The following is a 20,621-nucleotide window of genomic DNA, read 5'->3' on the forward strand; positions in this document are numbered from 1 at the left end:
GTGCATTAATTTCTGTTAATACTTTAAAAATTAACATCTGTGAGTAAGTTGGATGGTTACTACATTAAAAATACTGTCTGCAACATGTCTAAAGAATATTCAACTTTTATTTTACAGAACACATAAGTGTGAATGATATCAATGATTTCTACAGTGTTGCTTTTTCTTCTTTAGGGACTTTTGGGTTTTTGAAAGTCACACATGTTTGGATTTTAACCACCAAGTCATGGAACAATTTCCACAACTTCGAGGTTCCATATGTGTCTTTAAAAAGATCTGAGAAGTGGGAGAAATACACTTTTCTCTTTTGCAAACTATTTTCAACCTCTAGTTATTTTTTACATTCTTGTTCTCCTCCTTGGTCTCATCTCTTCTTCATGCAAAAAATATTTTAAGAACAGAAACATATGTTCAACTTGTAGCACTACAAACAATTAAAGCAACAATGGCAGACTAGAAAAAAAGCAAGGAAAACTCTTGACTGTTTAATATTTTCAAGGAACAGCGCTTGATTTTATTAAAGACAAATACTGCTCATGTACTAATTTAGGCAATAACTGTCTCAATCTGGTTCTTTTTAGAGATAAACAACTAATTTCCATGGATAGTAGTTTTCCTGTTTTTAGTTGATAGAGAAATAATTTATAAAATTTAGTGGTTTCTCCCCTTTGTAATTTCTGCAGAAGTATATAGACAGTCTCTGTATGTATGTATGTATGCTGAAGTTACTTATTTATCTTTATTTGCACATGTGTAACACCTGCACAGCCTAGTCTCACCTTAGCCCCCTTACAATTTCTCAATATTTTATTATTCTGACATGCTATTGGAGATGAAACTTTTTGCCTTTGTAATGTTAGATATAATTAACTGTTATTGTTCTTTCATATCCTTTAGTTCTTCCTAAGAAAGAGCTATAATTGTGAAGGCTTGAAAAATCCAAGACAAAAGTTCTTTTTGCAAAGGCATTGGTGGGGATCTGGAAAAGCAAAAACCTTAAGACAGGGAAAATCTTATGCAAAAGCACCAACTGCACTGGATTTTTAATGATAATATTATGCTCATTATGCAGAGATTAATAAAAAGATCATCATAAAAGACCACTGCTATGGTTATTGTTTAGAAGGACAAAATTCAATGAAGGAATCCAGCTTGAAATATATATATATATATGTATAATGCATATTAATATATTAATAAAACACTGGTGATTTATATGTCTATGTATTCATATAACTACCTCCTAACATATCTGTGTATTACATAATATAGGAGTTCAATATACACTGAAAGTTTGTTAATGTGTAGTTCTTTAGTAGGAAAATGAACTTTATATTCTACAAATTTTTTAATAAAATATTGAATAAGAAATAGTTTCTGTGAATCAAAATAGAATTAATAAGTTTATTAGTATAGGTTTTGTTCTTGTAGATATAACTCTATAAAATCAATATTATGGGGCTGAAGAGATATCTCAGTAGTTAAAAGAGCTTTCACCTCTTCTAGAGAACTCCAATTTGCCTCCTTGAACCCAGGTTTGGTGACTCACAATTACCTTCAACTCCAGGGGATCAAACACCATCTTCTGGCCTTTATGAGCATTCACACACATGTGGCAAACACATGGACAAACACACACACACACACACACACATGCACATAAAGAAAAGTGATTTTTAAACAATCAGTATTTTGTATAAAGGGGATATATTCATAGAAAACAATCACATGTGTGTGTTTTACTATATGACTAAAGATAATCATGCAATCAGAAAAAGCCAAGACATTTCATAATCATTATCTATTAAAATGATTAAACAATTATGACTTGTCTAAGAGAAATAACTATGTAGGAGTATGAGTTGAATGGGTAGGTATTTATTGGCAGAAATTGCATTTTGTTTATTTCTTCAAATGTACCAAACAAACAAACAAAAAGTTTGAACAAAGCATGCTTGTCCTTAAAATGGAATTGTCTCATAGTTGGCACATTACTCTTTAACTGCCATACAGGTAGCAGTCCCTTATTTTATGGAAGGATTTATGAAATCAACAATACATGTAAAATTATATGTGGGAATGGAAAGATGAGTATAATAAATCAAAATTCTCCCAGTTGTCTCATGATCCTTATTATTTTTTGTTTGTTTGTTTTCTTCTTACAAACCAGATAGCTAGGGATTGAAACAAGCAGTTTGCTTGAGGTTCCTGGGCCCAGGGAGCACCTTAAGATGAACACTAAACCCATACATTAAAACATATCCAGATCCCTTACTAGAAGGACAAGTCAGGAGAAAGAAGAGGAATAAAAGCATGTAAGAAATGTACAAGTCCAGGGAAGGTTTGGGTATAATTTCAGGATGGGAAACTGACTAGAAAACACTGGATGACAAAGACATTATGCTCTCAGAGAGCACTAAGGAAATAGTCTTGGACCTGGCTTCCCTGTAATCTTCCCAGCAAGTCTTCCCACCATTGAGGAGTACATTTTGCTCCAGCACATGGATGCGAATGCACAAATAGATATTATGTATGAGAGTATATTTCTGAACCAAAGGGCAAACATCAGAGGAACAGAAACCAGAATCAAAACAAAAACTAAGGGCTTCTAACCCGAAGCAAAGGCTTGCTTACCCAGGATGTGCTTCTTTAAGTGCTCCACTTCACACACAGCACATGAAGGCCAGGAAAAGAACACATGGTTTCTTTCTTTCTTTTTTTTTTTTGAAAAATGTTTTATTTAAACCTTTTAAATCTTTTACAACAATAAAATATTGCGTCAATATAAACCCCTTGACTAAAACTGCTCACATCAAACATTACAGCGAATTGTTTTCTTTTTGACACCCAACTCATCTTTGAAACAATTTCCATTTAAACACAATGCAGAATTTATTGAAAATAAATAATCGTTGGGAACTGCAATAGGCAATTTGAATAAAATAGTTGAAAAAGCAACTCTTAATGAAAATAGCGTTTATTATACATCAGTTACTAAATGAATAAACTAAATGATCTTTTTAAATTAATAACTTCAAAAAACGTTTAATATACAAAACTGTACAATTATAAAGTCGGCAGAAATATTTGGGTTAACTCAGGTTTGAACCATAGCGTTTAACTGCAAAGAAAAAACAAAAACAAATAACGCACCCCCCTTCGAACATTTGTGAAACATGAATTGAACAAGGAAAATAAAATCACAGAACTAAAGCCTAAAACTAATAGAATGTAGAGGCTTGACCAAGAAAAAATAGCAAAGGAAAGGGTCTGGAATTTGAATTAATATATGCTCTTCGACCTGCGGCTAGGGGAGACACAGTGTGGTCAACCTGGCAGCCCATACTAGCGCATCTTACACAAGGGGCACAAGGTTTTCTGGTCCTTAGGTAGTTTGAAGCTTTGTCTACCACAGCTGCACCGGCAAGCTGAATCAAGCTGAATCCTGAGATCAGCCTGGCGAGATCCCCTTCAGGTCAGGCCCGCTGTGGCTGGCTGGGCATGGACGCTTCACTGGGCCAGCACACAGTGCTTGCTGGGGATGAGGTGCACCTGTGAACCTGTCCTGTGGACATGAGAGAAAGCTAGCCATAAAGCCACGGCAACCGCTTCATTTTGGGATCTCTAAATAGTCTAAGGAGATTTTTTTTTAGTTTTTATTTTATTTTACTTTTTTTATACAGTAATACGATACACACAGCTATCTACACACATACGTTTGCACGCGCACGCCACACACGCACAGAAATACATACGCACAGATTTTTAAAAGGGAAAAAAAGCATAAACTTAGCCGCCCAGGCGCTCGCTAGCTCACTCGATCTGCGCCATGGGCTTCCACCAGCTGTGCTTGTCAAAGACACTGAGACCGGCTCCCCAAGAGCTCACTCAGACCTTGGTATGTACAAGAGGGAGGAAGGTGGTGTGCGGCTGTACCAGAATCTTTGTGACTTTTCCCAATTATTTTATTGTCTCTCCGCACTAAGCAGAGGCTGCCTACCCCCTCACCACCCTACCGAGAGCGTTTCTCACCCTGAGAGCGAGCAGCAAACTGGAGGTGAACTGAATTGGGAGGCGCTGGCCCAATTGGTCGCCAGCGTCTTTGGGTTGTGGTCTCCTTTGAAAGCCACCATTTGTGAAGGCGAAGTCTTTCATCTAGGAGAGTGTAAGTAGGGTAGCGCAGGTTGTCAACCCTAAGCTGGCGGCCTGTGGGAAACTTCACGCACAGGCGTTCACGACCTTGGTGAATTCAGAATCCTTCTGGTCGCTCACACCCCATTCTTCGCGCCACAGCGGAATTCTTCTGGGGCACCGGGATCTGTGCTGTGGAAACCTTCCAGGACTCCACAGTTCCGTGAATGTCGGGGGAGGGGGCAAAAAAGCAGCGAAATAGCCTTCAGGCTACTTTGCAAACCCATTCAGTTTGCTTGTTCTGCCCATATAGGCACTCAGTTCCCGGGGGAAAATAGAAACATCAACAACTTTCTCCACCTTAGTATCCTCTCCTCTCCAAGCAGATTCGAAAGTGTGGGAGTGCAGGAGGTGAGCATTTTTCTCTCTCCTCCTTCTAGCCTCCCCTCCCTTTTTTTAAGCAATTAAAAACCCATCAGCTCAATGAAGAAATAATAATAATAGCAATAATAATGTGGAGTGGTCGATTAGATACAAATTATCTCACAAATATTGTGTACAGCTTGTAGTAAAACACCGCAGACATTTAGAAACGCTATAGAAGTTTTAAAAAATGCAAAACTAGTCTATTGTAAAACAGATTTCACCTGAAATACAGCTGCTATAACCAAGGCGCTGAAAGGTTATTCATAGGCACACATCTGTCTTCCCACCCTGTCCCGCCCCCACCCCGTTACCCAGCTCCTTGCCCTTCTTAGAGAGGAGCAACCAAACAAATCTTACTCAGAGTAAACAATACAGATTGATCAGCAGAAAAGGTTGGAGGGAAATTGTCCTGGTAGCAGGGAATATGGGGTCCCCACCTGGACTGCTCAATATAATTGTATTTCAGAGTTAAGAAGCCCGAATGTTTGTGCGTGTGTGTGCGTGTGTGTGTGTGTGCGTGTGTGTGTGCGTGTGTGTGTGCGTGTGTGTGTGGGCGCGTTCGCGCTCCTGTGTGTGTGTATATGTGTGTGTGCGCGCGCGTGTGTGTATGGTTTTTTTCTTAACATAAGTCATAAGAAGTTAGAAACCCCAGTGAAAGAAAGGAAGAGCTAGCAAGCTAGAGAGATAGCAATAATAAAGAATGTAATACTGAAAGGAAGGTAAAGAGAGAATTGTATCAGCACTGCTCCCAGTGCAGCGGGCCACCTCCTTGCTTCCTCCAGTCAGAGATCATGGCAGGATGCGTCTGTTTTCACCGTGTGCGAATAAACCTCGTGTGGCTGCTGATCCCCTGGCGGAGTCATCCTTTTTTCTTTTTGTCTTCTATTACAGAACCAGACACGCACCACTTCTTTCTCCAACTGGAGACTGTCTGCCAGCGAGGAGATCTCCTGCGCTGCAGGCTTGGGACACTTGAGGAAATGCGTTTCCAGTACGCCCTTGACACTCACCTCGATGGAGGTTCGCTTCTTCCGTTTGCGGCCCTGAGCGGCGATCTTGTCAATGCTGGTCGGGCTTCCTGTGGATGAATCAGCCTCCTCCAGCCACTTATTTAGCAGCGGTTTCAGCTTGCACATGTTCTTGAAGCTCAGTTGCAAGGCCTCGAACCTGCAGATGGTAGTCTGCGAGAACACGTTACCATACAGTGTGCCCAATGCCAGCCCCACGTCGGCTTGCGTGAAACCCAACTTGATTCTTCTTTGTTTGAATTGTTTGGCGAACTGTTCCAACTCATCAGAGGTGGGAGTCTCTTCATCGGAGTGGTCCTGGCAGTGGTGCGAGCCCAGCTCACCGTGGTCTGGAGGCTCCCGGAGCACTGGATGCAGGCTCTGTGTGGAGGCAGCAGCTGGTGGTGGAGTGAGTCCCCCGTGCTCCAGCATGCCGCTCACCGTGAAGCCTGGCTGCGAGTACACATTGAGGGGTTGGCCGCTGGACGTGATGGACGAGTTTGGAGCCGGGCTCGCTCCCCAGGCGTTCGGATGGTTAGTGTGGGGCGAGTGGTGGGCTACATGCGGCGAGCGGTGATGGATGATTGCGCCCAGTTGCAGATCTTCGCGTCCCGGCTTCACGTCCTGCTGGTCCAGGGGGCTGGTGGCCAATGTGGAAGACCACGGGCCCCCGTCGCTCAGACTGGTCACCCAGTGATGCCCGAGGGGATGCCCATTGCTGGGAACTCCCTGCAAGTAGTCACTTTGGAGAAGTTTCTGAGGATTACGGAAAGGACTTCCCTGCTGCATGCCCGCGGAGTCCGCATGGACGAGGGAGCTGGAACTGAGAATGCTGTAGGGATTCGAGGCAGCTGTGGCCATGGTGGATGAGGATCCTCTACTAGTTATAATGTGGCAAAGGGAGCAGCTTCAGCCTTTGACATCTATGGTGCGGGGAACCAAAGCCGCTAGCGCAGGTTACCGGCACCCGCCAAGGCCAATCGCAGTGCGACTTGGCCTGGCCAGGCATAACCACAGCCAATGGTGGTGCGGGAGGCCGAGCTCGCTTTCCAAATTAGGCTGGCGAAGCTCGGGAGTTTCAGTGAGACCCAAGCAGGAAGTGAATCAATCTTTAGGCTCCATTGGCTGCCTAGCTTAGAGTGGCAGCGGCTCTTTTAGTTAACCCTTTCCCCCCTCCCAGAGACTACATGGCTGTTTGTGGCAGAGAATAAATAGAAGGTACATATTTGTATGGAGAGGCAGAAAGGAGGCTAACTTGAGTTTCAGGTCTCCTTTTAGTTTATTTAAATTAAAATAAATAAAGAAAACAAATTAAAATATCATTTTGATCTTCATGTATGAAAGAATTCCGGTTTAGTTAGTGTTTGGGTAAATGTGTGGCCAGGGAAAAATAAAAAGCATCTGCAAACTTTGAGCAAAGCGATGTCTTAGGTCAGAATCCAAAATAAAATTTCCACGATCCAATAAAAGCTATTCTGCTATATATTGCTCACTTATTTTTCAGTTATAAGAAACTAAAAAGCTCTAGGAAAAAGATCCCCCCCTTTTTTTTTTCTTAAAATTTTGGTTCAGAATATGAAGAGCTGAAGGGTTTCAGAATGCAAATCTTAAAGTGATCTTTGGAAGACTCAGTCAGTTTGAAGTTTGCTGGTTAATTGGAAACCTGGCTTTATCTTGGCTCCCCTGCCAGTTCCCATCAGAGGTCTCTCCACTATGCCAGAGGAGCTGCTTGCTGAAGCCCGCAGTCATCTTTCATGCTCACCCAGGACACGCTGAAAACCCACTCCCCATTCCCAGTAGGCAGGAGAGAAAGTATTCATACCAGCAAGCCTGCCTAATGCAGCCCCTTGACAACTTTTTGAAACCTTTGCATCCTGCTTCCTTGGCAGTGCGAAGAGAATATTGAGAAATATGTCTCCTCTACTGTTCTCTGAAAATTTAGGGATTCAGAGAGGAGAAATGAGGAGAGAGAGAAGAGGAGAGCAGGGAGAGAGTGGTGGGTGGTGAGTGGGGAGAAACTGGAAGAAACCCGGTGAGATACCTTGGTGGCTAGACATCTTTTTCAACTAGTCCATTCTTCCACAACTGCCACAAAGCTCGAATTAGCTTTCAGCCTTGGGGACTCAACTGTTTTTCAAATTTTGGTTAGAGGAAAGGCTTTTATGAGTTAGAGACGATTGACTTCATGTGCTCCACAGCCTCATGCAAAGGTGTTGCTTGGAAGCAGAGTTGGGAGAAATGCAAAGATTTTAGAATTACACTAGCTGGGAAAAAGCAAACCACTACCTCACACCAAATCTGAAGTTTTAAAAATGCCCTTTTGTTTTGTAATTTTGGAGGCAACCTAGCTGTGTAATTATATTTGCTCTTACAGAAGACGGCATCAGAGTTCCCTTATTGGTTTGAAATTCCATTAAATATATTGCAAGAGCTCCTAGGTTAAGCTTGATTTAAATTTGCATACATTTTCATATATTTAGCTGAAATAAAAGAAGGCTTGCAGCTACCAGAAAGTCATTAAGGCATTAGTTTCTCTAAGAAGACAGATCTGAAGAAAATGCAAGAAAATGAGAAAAAAAATTAAGAGCAAGGTGAGCTTACTCTGCCATTCCTTTATATAGCTAAGTAGCATCTATTTCCTGTGAAATTGGTGATTATTTTTATGACAGCATAAAGTAATAGGAGCGGAGATTGGTAAATGTAAATGTTCATTTGTTAGGTGAGAAAACCTGGCATCTGTTTGAAATCTTTCTTTTGCTCTTAAAGATAAACACTTAGTAATTACTGGCAGAGAGGATCTTTCGCCATCCTCCCTGCCTCACCCTGCTCCCTCATTGAAATTGTAGGTTCATTTGCTGATGCCCTATTGTAAGGGCTTATCTGCTTTTAACCTAGAAATCGATTCATTCCCTCTGCTTCTCCCTTTCTCCCTCCCTCCCTCCCTCCCTTCCTTCCTTCCTCCCTCCCTTCCTCCTTCCCTCCCTCCCTCCCACCCTCTTGTCCTTCCCTCCCTCCCTCTAACACTCTGGTGCGCAGGCACTCTCTCTCCATCTCTGTGTGTCTGTTTCTATCTCTCTTCTCTTTTCTGTGGAGGAATGAGGTAGGCTGTTTCTTACTGCTGAATGTATGCATAATCTTTTTACAAGAATGCAATCCAATTTGTGCCTGAGCTTATGCTTCTGAAGAAATAAGAACTCATTAAAATCAAACAAAAAGAAGTTTTCGGTGCTCGATTATACTGCCTGTTTGGTGATCCGTTTGTTACTATTCGTTGGGTCAGCTGAAAGGTCAGAGGAAATGTGTTGAAGAAATGTATGTGCAAAACTCAGATCATGATTATTGTTATGTTCTTGGTATGTTCCCCACCCCCACCTAGCAGCTGCTTTTGGGTGAAATAATTACTTCTCTCAGATTGGCTGTTAGGGAGTTAAAGATAATTATCTGATAAAGATTTTTGGTTAAAAGGGGGTCCTTTTCTAGTTTGTACTTGCAAGAGTTTTTGGTTTCCACCTTCCTCTTAGTCATGGCCTTGCTTTGGTAACTGGGTTTTCCTAATAAAGCAAAAGTAGCTCAGACCTTTAGTCCCAAGTCTGGAGGTAGGGGGAGGATAACAAGGAGGGGGACATCTATACCCAGAAACAGATTTCTCATAGCCCTAAGTTCTACTTTTTAATTTAACATAGATATATATTAGGAACAGGAATTATTATCATCTTTCCCTTTTCCTTCCTTCCCCTCTCCTCTTGCATCTCCTTTCCTCTCCCCTCCCCTCTTTCTTCTCTCATTTAAAAATTGTTTTTATGAACATAGATCGTGCCTATTGCATTAAGTGAAATCACTTCCTATGACAACTGTAACAAAATCTTTGCTTGAATGCGAGGTATTTTGCTTTCTGAAGAAAATATCTACATGTAGTCAAATCTTGCTGTTCTAACTAATCTACTAGAGAGGTTTCCTTCGCCCTCTCCTGTCAGTCTAACTTCCCAAGTGTAACAGATGCTGCTCTCAAGAGCTCCTTTCTGTGGCTTCTCTTTATTCAGCCTTGCATATTTCTCCCCATGATCTGGGTTTCCATAGAGAGAGGAATAAAAGGGGGGACCATGGTCACAAATCCCCTGCCCCATGCAAAATAAAAGAGCCTCATTCAATAGACGACCCTGTCTGGACATGGGAGAAAAATAAGTCCAATCGAAGCTACTGTTGCAAAGAGCTGGTAACTTATTTTTCATAGACTGTAATTTGCCTTAAACTCCAAGTCACCCCTACCAAGCTTACTCTATCTGGCGTCTGGGCTAAAGACATATATTGATATGCTCCTCATCGTGAAGTTCACTCCAGGTCCTCAGTCTGACTTCCCCATACCCTCTAGAGCTAATGGTTTGAATAATATGACAATAGCTATCGAACCCACAGGGCTGGGGAAAGCTAAAAGTCACCCTTGATAAGAACTGGGCTTTGAAGTAGAGAACTGTAATTGTAGTGAATCCACTACCTTTCTCCAGCAAGACTGCAGAAGTTTCAATTTCTGGATCATGCAAGCACTGGGCAACATCTTCATTCCCTGTTGAGTTGTTTCACACTCCAATTTCCCACCCCACATTTTTCCATACCCCTTCATTCTTCTCAAGGAGGGCAATACAATTCATTTGGAAAAGAGCGCCAGACTGGCTTGATTTACTTAGACTTTTTTTTTTTTATTTTTAGCTTGTAAATTTCTGATAGTTTTCCTTCCTCACAAAATTGAATGATGCAAGTTTCTGAGTGTTGTTGCAGAAGCTCAAGCCCTCTGTTTCCAAGCAAGGAAGGATTCACAAAAGAAATTAAGCAGATTAACGTGGTTCAGGCTCCTGTAGAAGCATGCTAGCATGGCTGCAGCTGAGCAGCCTGCATCCAGACTGATTCTGAAAGCACCCCAGACATAGTGATCATGACTCCTGCAGATTTAATATTTGAGTGTAGATTATGAAGCATTCTCATTATGTGTACAAATTGGGGAAGGGAGGAGAAAGGCTATTGGGAGCTGAATCTGGCAGAAGATGGGGGTGGGGGTTGGGAAAGGAGTCTAAAAGGCCAGATTTCATTGTGTGTAATATAGCATGAAGCTGCAGACAGTAGGACGTGGCACGTGGGCTTGACCTCTAGACTGAAAACTTCACCTTCACCACAAGTTCACTTTGGAAACAGGACAAGCTAGATCAGGCTTACTAGGGACAAGTGCATCTTTTCTTTTTGAAAACCAGGAGCTCATAAAGAAGGGAACACAATTGAACAGCTTCTGAAAGCAGCAGAGAAAGAAGCATTTTCCCCCAGTATCTGTACATTGAGCTCATAAGACATTTTGGATGGGAGGCACAGCTACCCTTCAGAACAGCATGATGCTCACCGTAGCTCCTCTTATATGTCCCAATCTTTTCTTTCTTTCCTTTTTTGTCTTGTCTTTTTCTTCCTTCTTCCTTCCTTTTCCATCTTTCTTTTTGTCTTTATATTCTTTCTTTAAAAAATATAGCAAGGTAAAATAAGAAGCTCACAATATTCTGGATGATAATTTAAAATATATTAATTTAGACAGCATTGGTTAATACCAAAGATTCAAATGCAATGAAGTTCATTTTAAGGGTTGTTGTTGTCGTTCCTTGAATGTGAAGAATCTTCAGATATAAAGGAGGAGGGAAAGGAAGGTGTAGTAGCATACAGTAGAAATTGCAACAGAAACAAGTTAATGTACAAAACACAAAACTATAATTTGGAATTTTATTATGAATACTACAATCTGTGAGAACTAGTTATTTGCTAAATAAAAAAAATTAAATTTAATGTTGATGGGGGAAGTGCTCTGGCATTGTGTGGCTGAGGAATAGACAGGATGGTTAGAATATTAGAAAGGACAATAGAGGCCTTGGCTGCTTAGAGAAAGGATGTTTGTTTCCACAGCTACATTACCCCAGATCTTGACCCAGTCTCAGTTTCTCCCCCGGGGTCACCTCTTTCCTTGCTCTTGCTATTGTCAGTACATGAATCTTGATCTTATGGGCTCCTAGGGAATGAACTCTAAGGAGACAAGGTTCTGTAGTACTCAGCATGGCTATCACCCTCCCATCAGGATTTGAGGTGTCTAAGAATAATTTCAGGGGGTTGGTTGTCAATTACTTGGTTTGCACTGCTGACTGAGTAGAACCAGTTGACAGTTTTTACAAAATTCAAATCCCATATAGAATTACCATTCTATTTTTTGTTTTATGTGGATTCATAGAATTATTCTATACCTAAATGGCAGCAGTAGTTTTTGTTTCAATTTAGATTAATCTCTAAATTAAGCATTAATCTCTAAGCTTAAAAATGGTGGACGTATTTAAATATAAGAAAAAGTCTTTGTATCTGAATCATAGGACATAAAACGTTGATCTGTTATTTTAAATTTTATGAAGTGATATTGGGAATATTTGTACATGTCATCTAGTTGAACAGCATGCACTTTTAAATAAGGAACTATAGTGCTTAACTGAGCTTCTCCAAATTGAAAGTAATTTCTTTAATTGTAGAATTATTTAGGTTTTTAACATATATAGTTGAAATAATGCTCTGGTTTCACTCAGAGATCTCATGATATTTGCCTTATACCCTGTCATTAGTGAGTACTATATAGAATACTATATATCTGAAATGGCTAGATTTCCTCATACCTGAGCACATATAGTAATATAGGAGGGTTTGTTGTGTGTAAAAATTCTGACTTATTATGAAAGATCTTCTTTAGTAGATAATTTGGTGAACATACAGGGGTCATCTTACCATTTTTAGAGTCACATGATGAGGAAAACCAAAAGATCAATGTAGCCAGATGGCATAATCTGGACATTTTAAAATTGTCCTAGAAAGGATAGAAACTGAACCATGTTAAGAGCTATGAGACAAACATATACATCTCTCACACAAAAGTATGTATATGGAAAATTTTCACTTTAAAAGACATCTTGGGTGCTTCTACTTTTGTGAACGTTTTGAGAAGAGATTCTGGGTATTCGTTAAAGCACCATCTTCTGTACTGTTTCTTTCTACTGCGATCATTTTGCTCTGACTTTCTGGATTTGTGGAATCTGGCTCCTTTACTTCAGAAGAGGTTTATCCAATCTGATACTTGGTTTCTAGTTCTTATGAATACATAAATTGGCCCACAGTTTGTGTTTGTACATGTGTACATGTGAGCACATTTCTGTGCTTGCATTTTATATTAAAAAACTTTTAAAGAGCTTCTAGTCAAAGTGTAAGAGCTCAATTGGCTATTAGAAGAACCTAGCCACTCAGCAGATCTTCTTACTTAGTGAATTACTTTGTGGTTAGCGTAGTCTATATTCTGGTGTTTTGGAAATTGCAAGTCTATTTTCACCAACATAAGGAGGACTACAGCTAAGGCAATCATAGAATTGACCGAAAATAAGAGAAACAATCTAGGAAGTAACAGGACCCATCATTTCCTGGGGATCTTTGCTGTTACTCTGATGGAGTGAAATCACTTGGGCTGAACATATACAAATAAATGTGTATTGATCTGGTATTTGAGTTAGGGATGGAAACAGGTCATGGTTATTGTGAACATTCAATTGAGAAGTCTTATTTTACATCTGAAATGTAAATAAATAAAATATTCAATAAAAAAAGAGAAATATTATTTTAATTCTGTGGATGGCAACTTTGGGGGATCAAGTGAGTTCTATTGCAAAAACAAGACAGCTATGAGAAAGATTTTATTTTGATAGTCCCTTGCCACAATGACCCTTTACTTCTTTGTCTTTCTAGTCTTCTGTTTGGAGCCAGATCTGTAAGGTAGAGGCTAGGCTGATTTCTTCACTCTGATGAAGGAGAAAGCGGTCAGGAATCTAGTGCCTACATCAAAGACACTGTGATGTTCTAGGGATTTTGAACAGCCTTGTGGCTTAGATTGGTCTTTCTGAGAACTTTTGTCCCTTGGCAGCACTGGCATCTTGCAGTGCAAAATGACTCTAGCCCTCAGCACACTTAAACCCATGTCTCTCTTTAGGCCTATGTTAAAATAAAGAGTACCCAAAGTATAGCCTTTCCTGCAAGTAGGCCCAGATGTGTCACAGAAAGATGCTTTGTCCAGCTCTACTCTCTTAGTCTTCCCATCTCCTGTCAATAGGCATACTCTCAGGAAAAAGTACTCCTATGAGTATATATTATGATGATATTGATCTTAAAATATTTTGTTCAGATACTCTGAACTTATTTTTCTCACATTGAAGACAGAAGGATTTAAACCTAGTATATGTGTTTTTAAGAAAAACTGTGTTTAACTATTTTTGGTGGGTATAGATTCTTAGGTGATTAAGAAAAGGTGTTTAGAAAAACCTAAAATATCAAAGCTCAATTTTTTTCTGTACAACTTAAATATGTATTTTAATGCATTCAGATGATAGTGAGACTGAATTTTTTTCTTTTTACTGTCTATAAGTAGTACTTCTATTTTAGGAGAGCAATTGAAATCCCGTTTGAAGTGAAGGTATAGTTGAATTGCCTCAATTCTCATCTCTACCTTTAAATGTAATTTTCCCCCAGACATTTGATGTAACTATTAGTTATGCCCCTACAAATAAACAGATTTCAAAAATATCTCCCTCTCTCTCTCCTCTTCCCTCCATCACTCCACCATCTCTCTCTTCCTCTGTGTGTGTCATGTGTGTGTCTTGTGTGTGTGTGTCTGTGTGTGTGTCTGTGTGTGTGTGTGTGTGTGTGTGTGTGAGAGAGAGAGAGAGAGAGAGAGAGAGAGAGAGAGAGAGAGAGAGAGAGAGAAAACTTAGAGTTGAATCATTTCAAACTGAAGACCAAACCTATTTATAAATTTCCTAGAGTAATGATCTCAATTCTGACTATGAATCTCAGATCTGTAAGCACTGAGTCTTAGAAACGGAGCAGTTTGCTTTTCTGTTAGCTTCTAGTTTACTAAGGGTTAATAGTTTTATATTTCATTTTTAAACATACTCTTGGTACTTTCAGTATCATTAGGGGATATGTTAAATTTTCCTCAATAGGATGAAAATAAGTTAGAACAAGCAAATAGAAAAATTTTGGAAAAAATTTCCTGAAATTATACTGTTACAAGTGGAAAGCAAACAAGCCTTGTAAAACACATTTAGCGAGATGCTGACATGCATTAAAGATATGCTTTCTTCTTTCATGCCTTTAGAACAAATGCCACAACAGATAGTTGGATATAAAACTGTACTTAGTAATCCATCCTATCATATTTAAAATGAAGTTCATTTATATACGCTATGAATAAAACAAGAATAAAGTTATTAGAAGGTGTGAAAAATGTTGGGGAATAATACAACATTTGATGTAAGAAAAAGTTCTGTTAAATGTTATCAGCTTTGAAATATTCATTATAAACCCTAGAAATGTTTGCCAGGACATGAAAATAAACTCTGCCTTGTCTACATCATAGCAACAATCATTATATTTTTATGGGAGATGCTAGTGTTTGAAGGTGATTCTTGAAAGTAAATAATGTTCGTTAACTAAGAGAACTCTGAGAGATTATGAGGGTTTGCTGAGAAATATACATTGAACTGTTCCTATTTTCATTCTCATAGTTGGACACTATTTTCCAATATGTTAGACTCTAACAGATTATTTCTTATTTGGCAGATCTGCAGACTGCTTTGAAATGACTAGTGTTATGTAAGTACATTATAAGTAAACTTAGAGAATTAAGATGATTCTGTATCAGTTTAATTTATGTTTTATAGTTAATTTAGCATTCTGATTGGATTGCCTTAGTAATGTGAATTGCCTACAGCTGCTGATGATACGGCTTTAATTCTGTTTTAAAGGTCATGTAAACATGTGCCTGTAGCAGAAGAAATGCAAATTCAATTCCCTTTTAATGTTTCCTCACATTCACTTCAGAGATTTCACCTAGAAAATTAGTGGAATTTAGGAAACTATTTTAATGTTATGATTTCATTAAAATCCTCTTTCAATGCTTTTCCTTTTGCAGGGTAAAGAAGTCTTCCTCTGCTTTGCAGTACATAGTTCTTGCAACATCCATCAATCACACTGAGGCAGAAAAACATTTTTTGTTGCTAAGATCTATTTACTTTTCTAGCACTTTTACTAAGAAGGAGCAGAGAAATTCAGTTCAGGCTCCTTTCAGCCAGAGGTAAAAAAGTCACAAAGAAAACTAGATAATGTAGCTACATTTTAGACTATTATAAAAACAGGCTATTATGTAGACATGTAGGAAATTCTACTTACAAACATTTTTACATTATGTGCACAACTGAAAATACACTGTGGAAATCATACATTGCCAAAAAACATAATTCACATCAAATTGACTGAGCATATAATCCTTTAGTATTTTCCAAATTGATGTGTAAAACATAAATTATGACCTACCAGTTTGGTTTAAATACAGATTGCTAATGTGGAGAATCTGTTATTTACATCAATTTAAAAAAAATAATTTTGTGATTGTGCCACTACATCCTGTTAGTACTTTGACAAACATACCATCAGATGAGATTTTTTTTTTTATGAACTATCTAATTTTTAGTAGTAGCTACAGCTCAGGGAGAATGAGAGTTGTGGGATGTAAAACTGGGTAAATACAGTAGAAAGTTTAATCTGACTCTTGAGGTAACATCACTGCTATTTTCTATTTATGTCTCTGCTCTTCATATTTCATTAAACTAAAACTTTTTGCCCATAAATTCTTCAGGAGATTGTGTTGTCAGATATATTGTTTTTTCTTAACTCAGATTGACCAAGTGTTGTAACACTTGTAAACACAAATACAGGTGTTAGCACAAAGATCATATAGTACAAACAAAACTATTATAATAAGTATAAAGCACAGTTTTGTTGATTTGGGGAACAGTAAGTCAAAACCTGGACCTAAACTTTGGAACGTACAGTTGTAGTTTAGTGAATGTGTTTTGTTCTGTGCCTGTGTTTTAAAATTGAATATTATCGTCAAACATGAAAGAGCTTGTTTATCCACAAAGGAAAATGCTGTAGCTATGAACATCTTACAGGCTTATTCAAGTAGTTGGTTTTTCAAACGATGCTTCTGGCTTGGTGCTCATATTGGTGAGACACTTTGTTTCCTTACCTTTCTTAATAGCAGAGAACTAAACTTTCAAATTTTATATTTAAATCCTTAAGAAAATGTTAAATTTTCATTAATAACACTGCACTTACAGTTCTTTGATGAAAATTTGTTGTGAAAGTAAACATCACGTTTATGTTTTTTATTGTTTTTAGTTTTGGAATTTGGACTTTTGAACATTAGATTGACATAAATAAGTGTATATCGTTCACATTCCCTTTATCTTTGGAGGTTTTTGTTCTCCACTTCATACTTTAAATTTGAAGTGGACAACAAATAAAATAGAACTTCAAAACCAGGTCATTTCATAGATCCCTCTTACATTTGAGCTGCATGGTTATCACTTCTTCATTTGCTTGGACCTACTTGATGTCAACTTATCAGATGACATCCACAGGTGTTAGTTTCAATGTACAGATATGCTTTTCACTGATGGTGATGTCAATATCAGGGTAGCATAAAAAAGATATAAAGTTGAAAGTGAGCCATTTCATCTATTTGTACCCAAAGAGATCACTTCTATTCACTGTGAATAGAATGTGTCTCAGGAAAAAGTTTTACCTCCAGTAAAAGAAAATATATACTTTTTCTGTAAAAGATCAAAAATCAATCCCATCTTCATCCGGTCAAAAATAAAAACAGTAAAACAAAAACATGGCGTTTACATCCAAACTAGGCTGCCAGACTTCACTTGCAAAAGCAGTTAATGGCTCTTTTTCTTTATATTTCATATGTACACATGCATTCTGAAAACAAATCTAAATGCAGTTGTTTTTATACTTCTTCCAAATGCACCTAGTTTTTACAATTTCTTAACATAGTATAACTTTCCCTACTGAGGAACGGCACTTACTACACTTACTATTTATGTTCTGAGAATAACTTATTTGAGCAAAAGAAACTTTATAGAAAGTATTTGTGGTAGAATCTTTTATTTTTATCATTATCACTACCTGGTATCAAATATGTACATGTCTACTGACTTTATTAAAATAAAACAGCATTTTAAAGTATCTGCGATAGTTCCTTTAAATCTCTGTATAATAATACAGATGGAAATTCTTTGTTTGTCTATTCAGACTGATTCTGCACATTTACTTAAAACCAACTTCACTAGAATAACTGAGAGAAACAATGTGCCTGAAACAATGAACCACATTTCGACATTTCCTAATAATGTATGTTCTTGTATGTTCTACTATGTGTTTTTCTTCGTTATCTTCTTATATCTGAAGTTCTATTCCCACCTCCCCTTCCCTCCACCCCATGTATTTGATCATTTCTCCAAGTCCCTTGGCTGAACCAATCTCTTTTCATGCAGAGGATAAAAAGAGAAGAACTTCAAAGTAGGTTCAGGTAATTAACAGCTGAGGGGAATATAATCTAAACCATAGGCCCTGCTTTGCACCCAGGCTGGCTCTCTGAGCCAGCCGGCAAGGGAGTGCCTATTCCCTATAGCATCTAAATCGGCTTCCTCTGAACAGCTCTGCCAGGCCTCCAGTTATCACATCTGCATTTCAAACACCATGGCTCTGGCATTAATTATTAATTAGCCTACAGTCACCCTAGAGGATTCAAGTTCCAGTCTGCACATACTTATTCATTGACCTCTATCTTAGTTTTTGTTGCAGGAAAAAAACTCAGTAGAATGCTTAATAATTTCCTTTCTATTAGACCTTCTGTTCTAGTTTCATGAAGAGGAAACAGTATATTTTCCAAGTGGGAATAATCACAGAATAGCCTCCAAATTTGTTTACAGTAAAATGCTGTCAAAAGGTGAGAGCTATAAGAAGGAGTAAAATGATTTATAGACAACTGTGAGTGTTGAAAGATACTATTTAATGTTCAACAAATTGCCTGGCTGTAGTTTCCTCAAATTGGGAGATACAGTCATGGGATAAAGCCAAAAATTCTTTAGTTTTCAGGGAGAAAAACTACAGAGTTTGTAAACTAGATTCTAGCCTTGGGTAATACATGTCACCAGTCAAACTGATTGGAGAACTAGTTGAAAGCAGGGATACCCAAAGAAACCGGAAATAAAGACTTTTTTTTTAAAAGAATTTCATGATCTTCAGCTTTATTTGAACAAGAAGTTAACGGAGCTCATTCTTACTAGTATATACTGTGTGTATATTGAATTTTGTACCAGTCCTAACAAACTGTAGGAGAGAAACTTGGAAGCCTTCACAGAATAGCACAGAAGGGAATTAAATAAGTGGTGGCCAGACCTAGGTTTACATCTCAGCTCTGGCACTCACTAAGAAAATTAAACTTTCCATTAGAAAAGAATGATAGTATTTACCTCCATCTCCTGAAATTATTATAAGAATTAATTGACAAGATATATAAAAATATGAGAGAGACAATAATGTCTGATAAGTGTTACTTTTCACCATAAATATTCATGGCATTGTTATTTTTAAGATTTACTTGTTTATTTGTATTGGTGTTTTTCTCTAATGTATGTCTATGTACCACATACATGTTTGGCTGAGAGATAAAATGAGAGGGTGCTGGATTCTCTGAAACAGGAGTTATGGATGGTAATAATCTACCATATGGGTGCTGTCAGTCAATCATAGGTGCTCTCCAAGAACATCATTTTATTGTAATAGTGATATAATTTGTCTTTATTTTATTTCAATTTTAATCTACACTACTTCTTCTTCCTAGTATGGACTCTTAAAAGATTTGGTAAAACCTGGGGACTACCATTACATATTACCTTACTTTCAACTCCTCTCACTTTGTCTTTATAATCATCCACTAGAAATGTACACAAGCTTGTGAAAATCCTGCACGATGAAGTGGATTTCTAAATAACCTGGAGAAAGTGTCTGTTTTCAGCCATTTAAAATAATAATTGTGTATCTATAACTCACCAGTAAAACAATCAATAGTCTAACAAATGGAGACTTAAAAACCACTATCAAATATTTCTATGATAATATTTTTGTAAACATTTAAATGAATAAGCATGTAAGAATTCTTGGCTTTGAAAATGCCAAAATAACCATCTATTCTATAATGTAACTCTATTTGTAAGAAATGAAGGCTTAGTTTTATATTACTAGAAGCTCAGACTGTAGAATGGATTATGTTAGAGTTCAAAGTTCATCTTCACTGTTCTTAATAAATGCCATTCTCTAAACTCATTAGTAACAAAATCATATCTGGGTAGGTTTTATAGAATTCTTCTTGATGTATGGTATATCACTCAGTGAAAACTAGTTATTATTATTAATTTACCTTTTTATAAGTTTGTGTTTGACAGCAATTTCAACTGTAAATGAAAAAAATCATATTTAAAATTTAGTAACTTAAATGGAAACATTTATATTGCATTCTCTGGTTTTTGAAAAAATGACAGTGAACACAAGTGACATGCTTCTTAATGATCCTAGGTAATCACAAGGATTCTCATCTCTGTGTTCTGCTATCATGTGGTGATGCCTTTGGGCTATTGGTGTGTTAAAAGCTGCAGTTTGTCCCATCCCCTAAATTGTCCAAGTTATGTTTTCCAGATCTTTATGTGACTTTACTTGATTGTCTTTTTAAAGTATCTGCCTACAGTAGCTTCCTGCTTATTCTGTTTTCCTGTTTCTTTAATCTGCTTTATTCTTAAAAAGAAAAATAAAACAGCAACTTTTCCCACCCCCACCCTTACAAGTCACACACACACTGAATAATGTCAGAAATCTGCAGTGTGATTTACAGGATACAATATTCCTTCATAGACAAGGTTTCTTTTGGCATTTTGGTGAGCTCAAGTGTACTTATCCTTAGTTTATTGATAGGAAAGTAGAGGTTCAGAAATTTAAGTGGCGTGCCTAAGGTTTCCAGTCAAAGTATGGGCATAAACTTCTGTCTGAAGATATTGAAAACTGCATTTTTGACAAATCAGAGATCTTACATCTGTATTTTGTCAT

At 37.9% G+C, this 20,621-nt stretch overlaps 1 protein-coding gene across 1 annotated transcript; it reads right to left on the reverse strand.

The window, feature by feature from the left end:
* Positions 1 to 5,142: 5,142 nt before the first annotated feature.
* Pou3f4 (POU class 3 homeobox 4) lies at positions 5,143 to 6,451 on the reverse strand. Its single transcript, XM_028789148.1, has one exon. The coding sequence runs from the start codon at positions 6,423 to 6,425 to the stop codon at positions 5,340 to 5,342; it is 1,086 nt and encodes a 361-aa protein (XP_028644981.1). The 5' UTR covers positions 6,426 to 6,451; the 3' UTR covers positions 5,143 to 5,339.
* Between the last annotated feature and the right edge of the window lie 14,170 nt (positions 6,452 to 20,621).

This window comes from Grammomys surdaster, unplaced genomic scaffold, assembly GCF_004785775.1.
Source record: "Grammomys surdaster isolate TR1022 unplaced genomic scaffold, NIH_TR_1.0 61, whole genome shotgun sequence".
NCBI classification, from domain to species: domain Eukaryota; kingdom Metazoa; phylum Chordata; class Mammalia; order Rodentia; family Muridae; genus Grammomys; species Grammomys surdaster.

Coding starts and splice junctions, on each gene's coding strand:
- Pou3f4 (XM_028789148.1), bottom strand. CDS start 6,425: ATGGCCACAGCTGCCTCGAATCCCTACAGCATTCTCAGTTCCAGCTCC.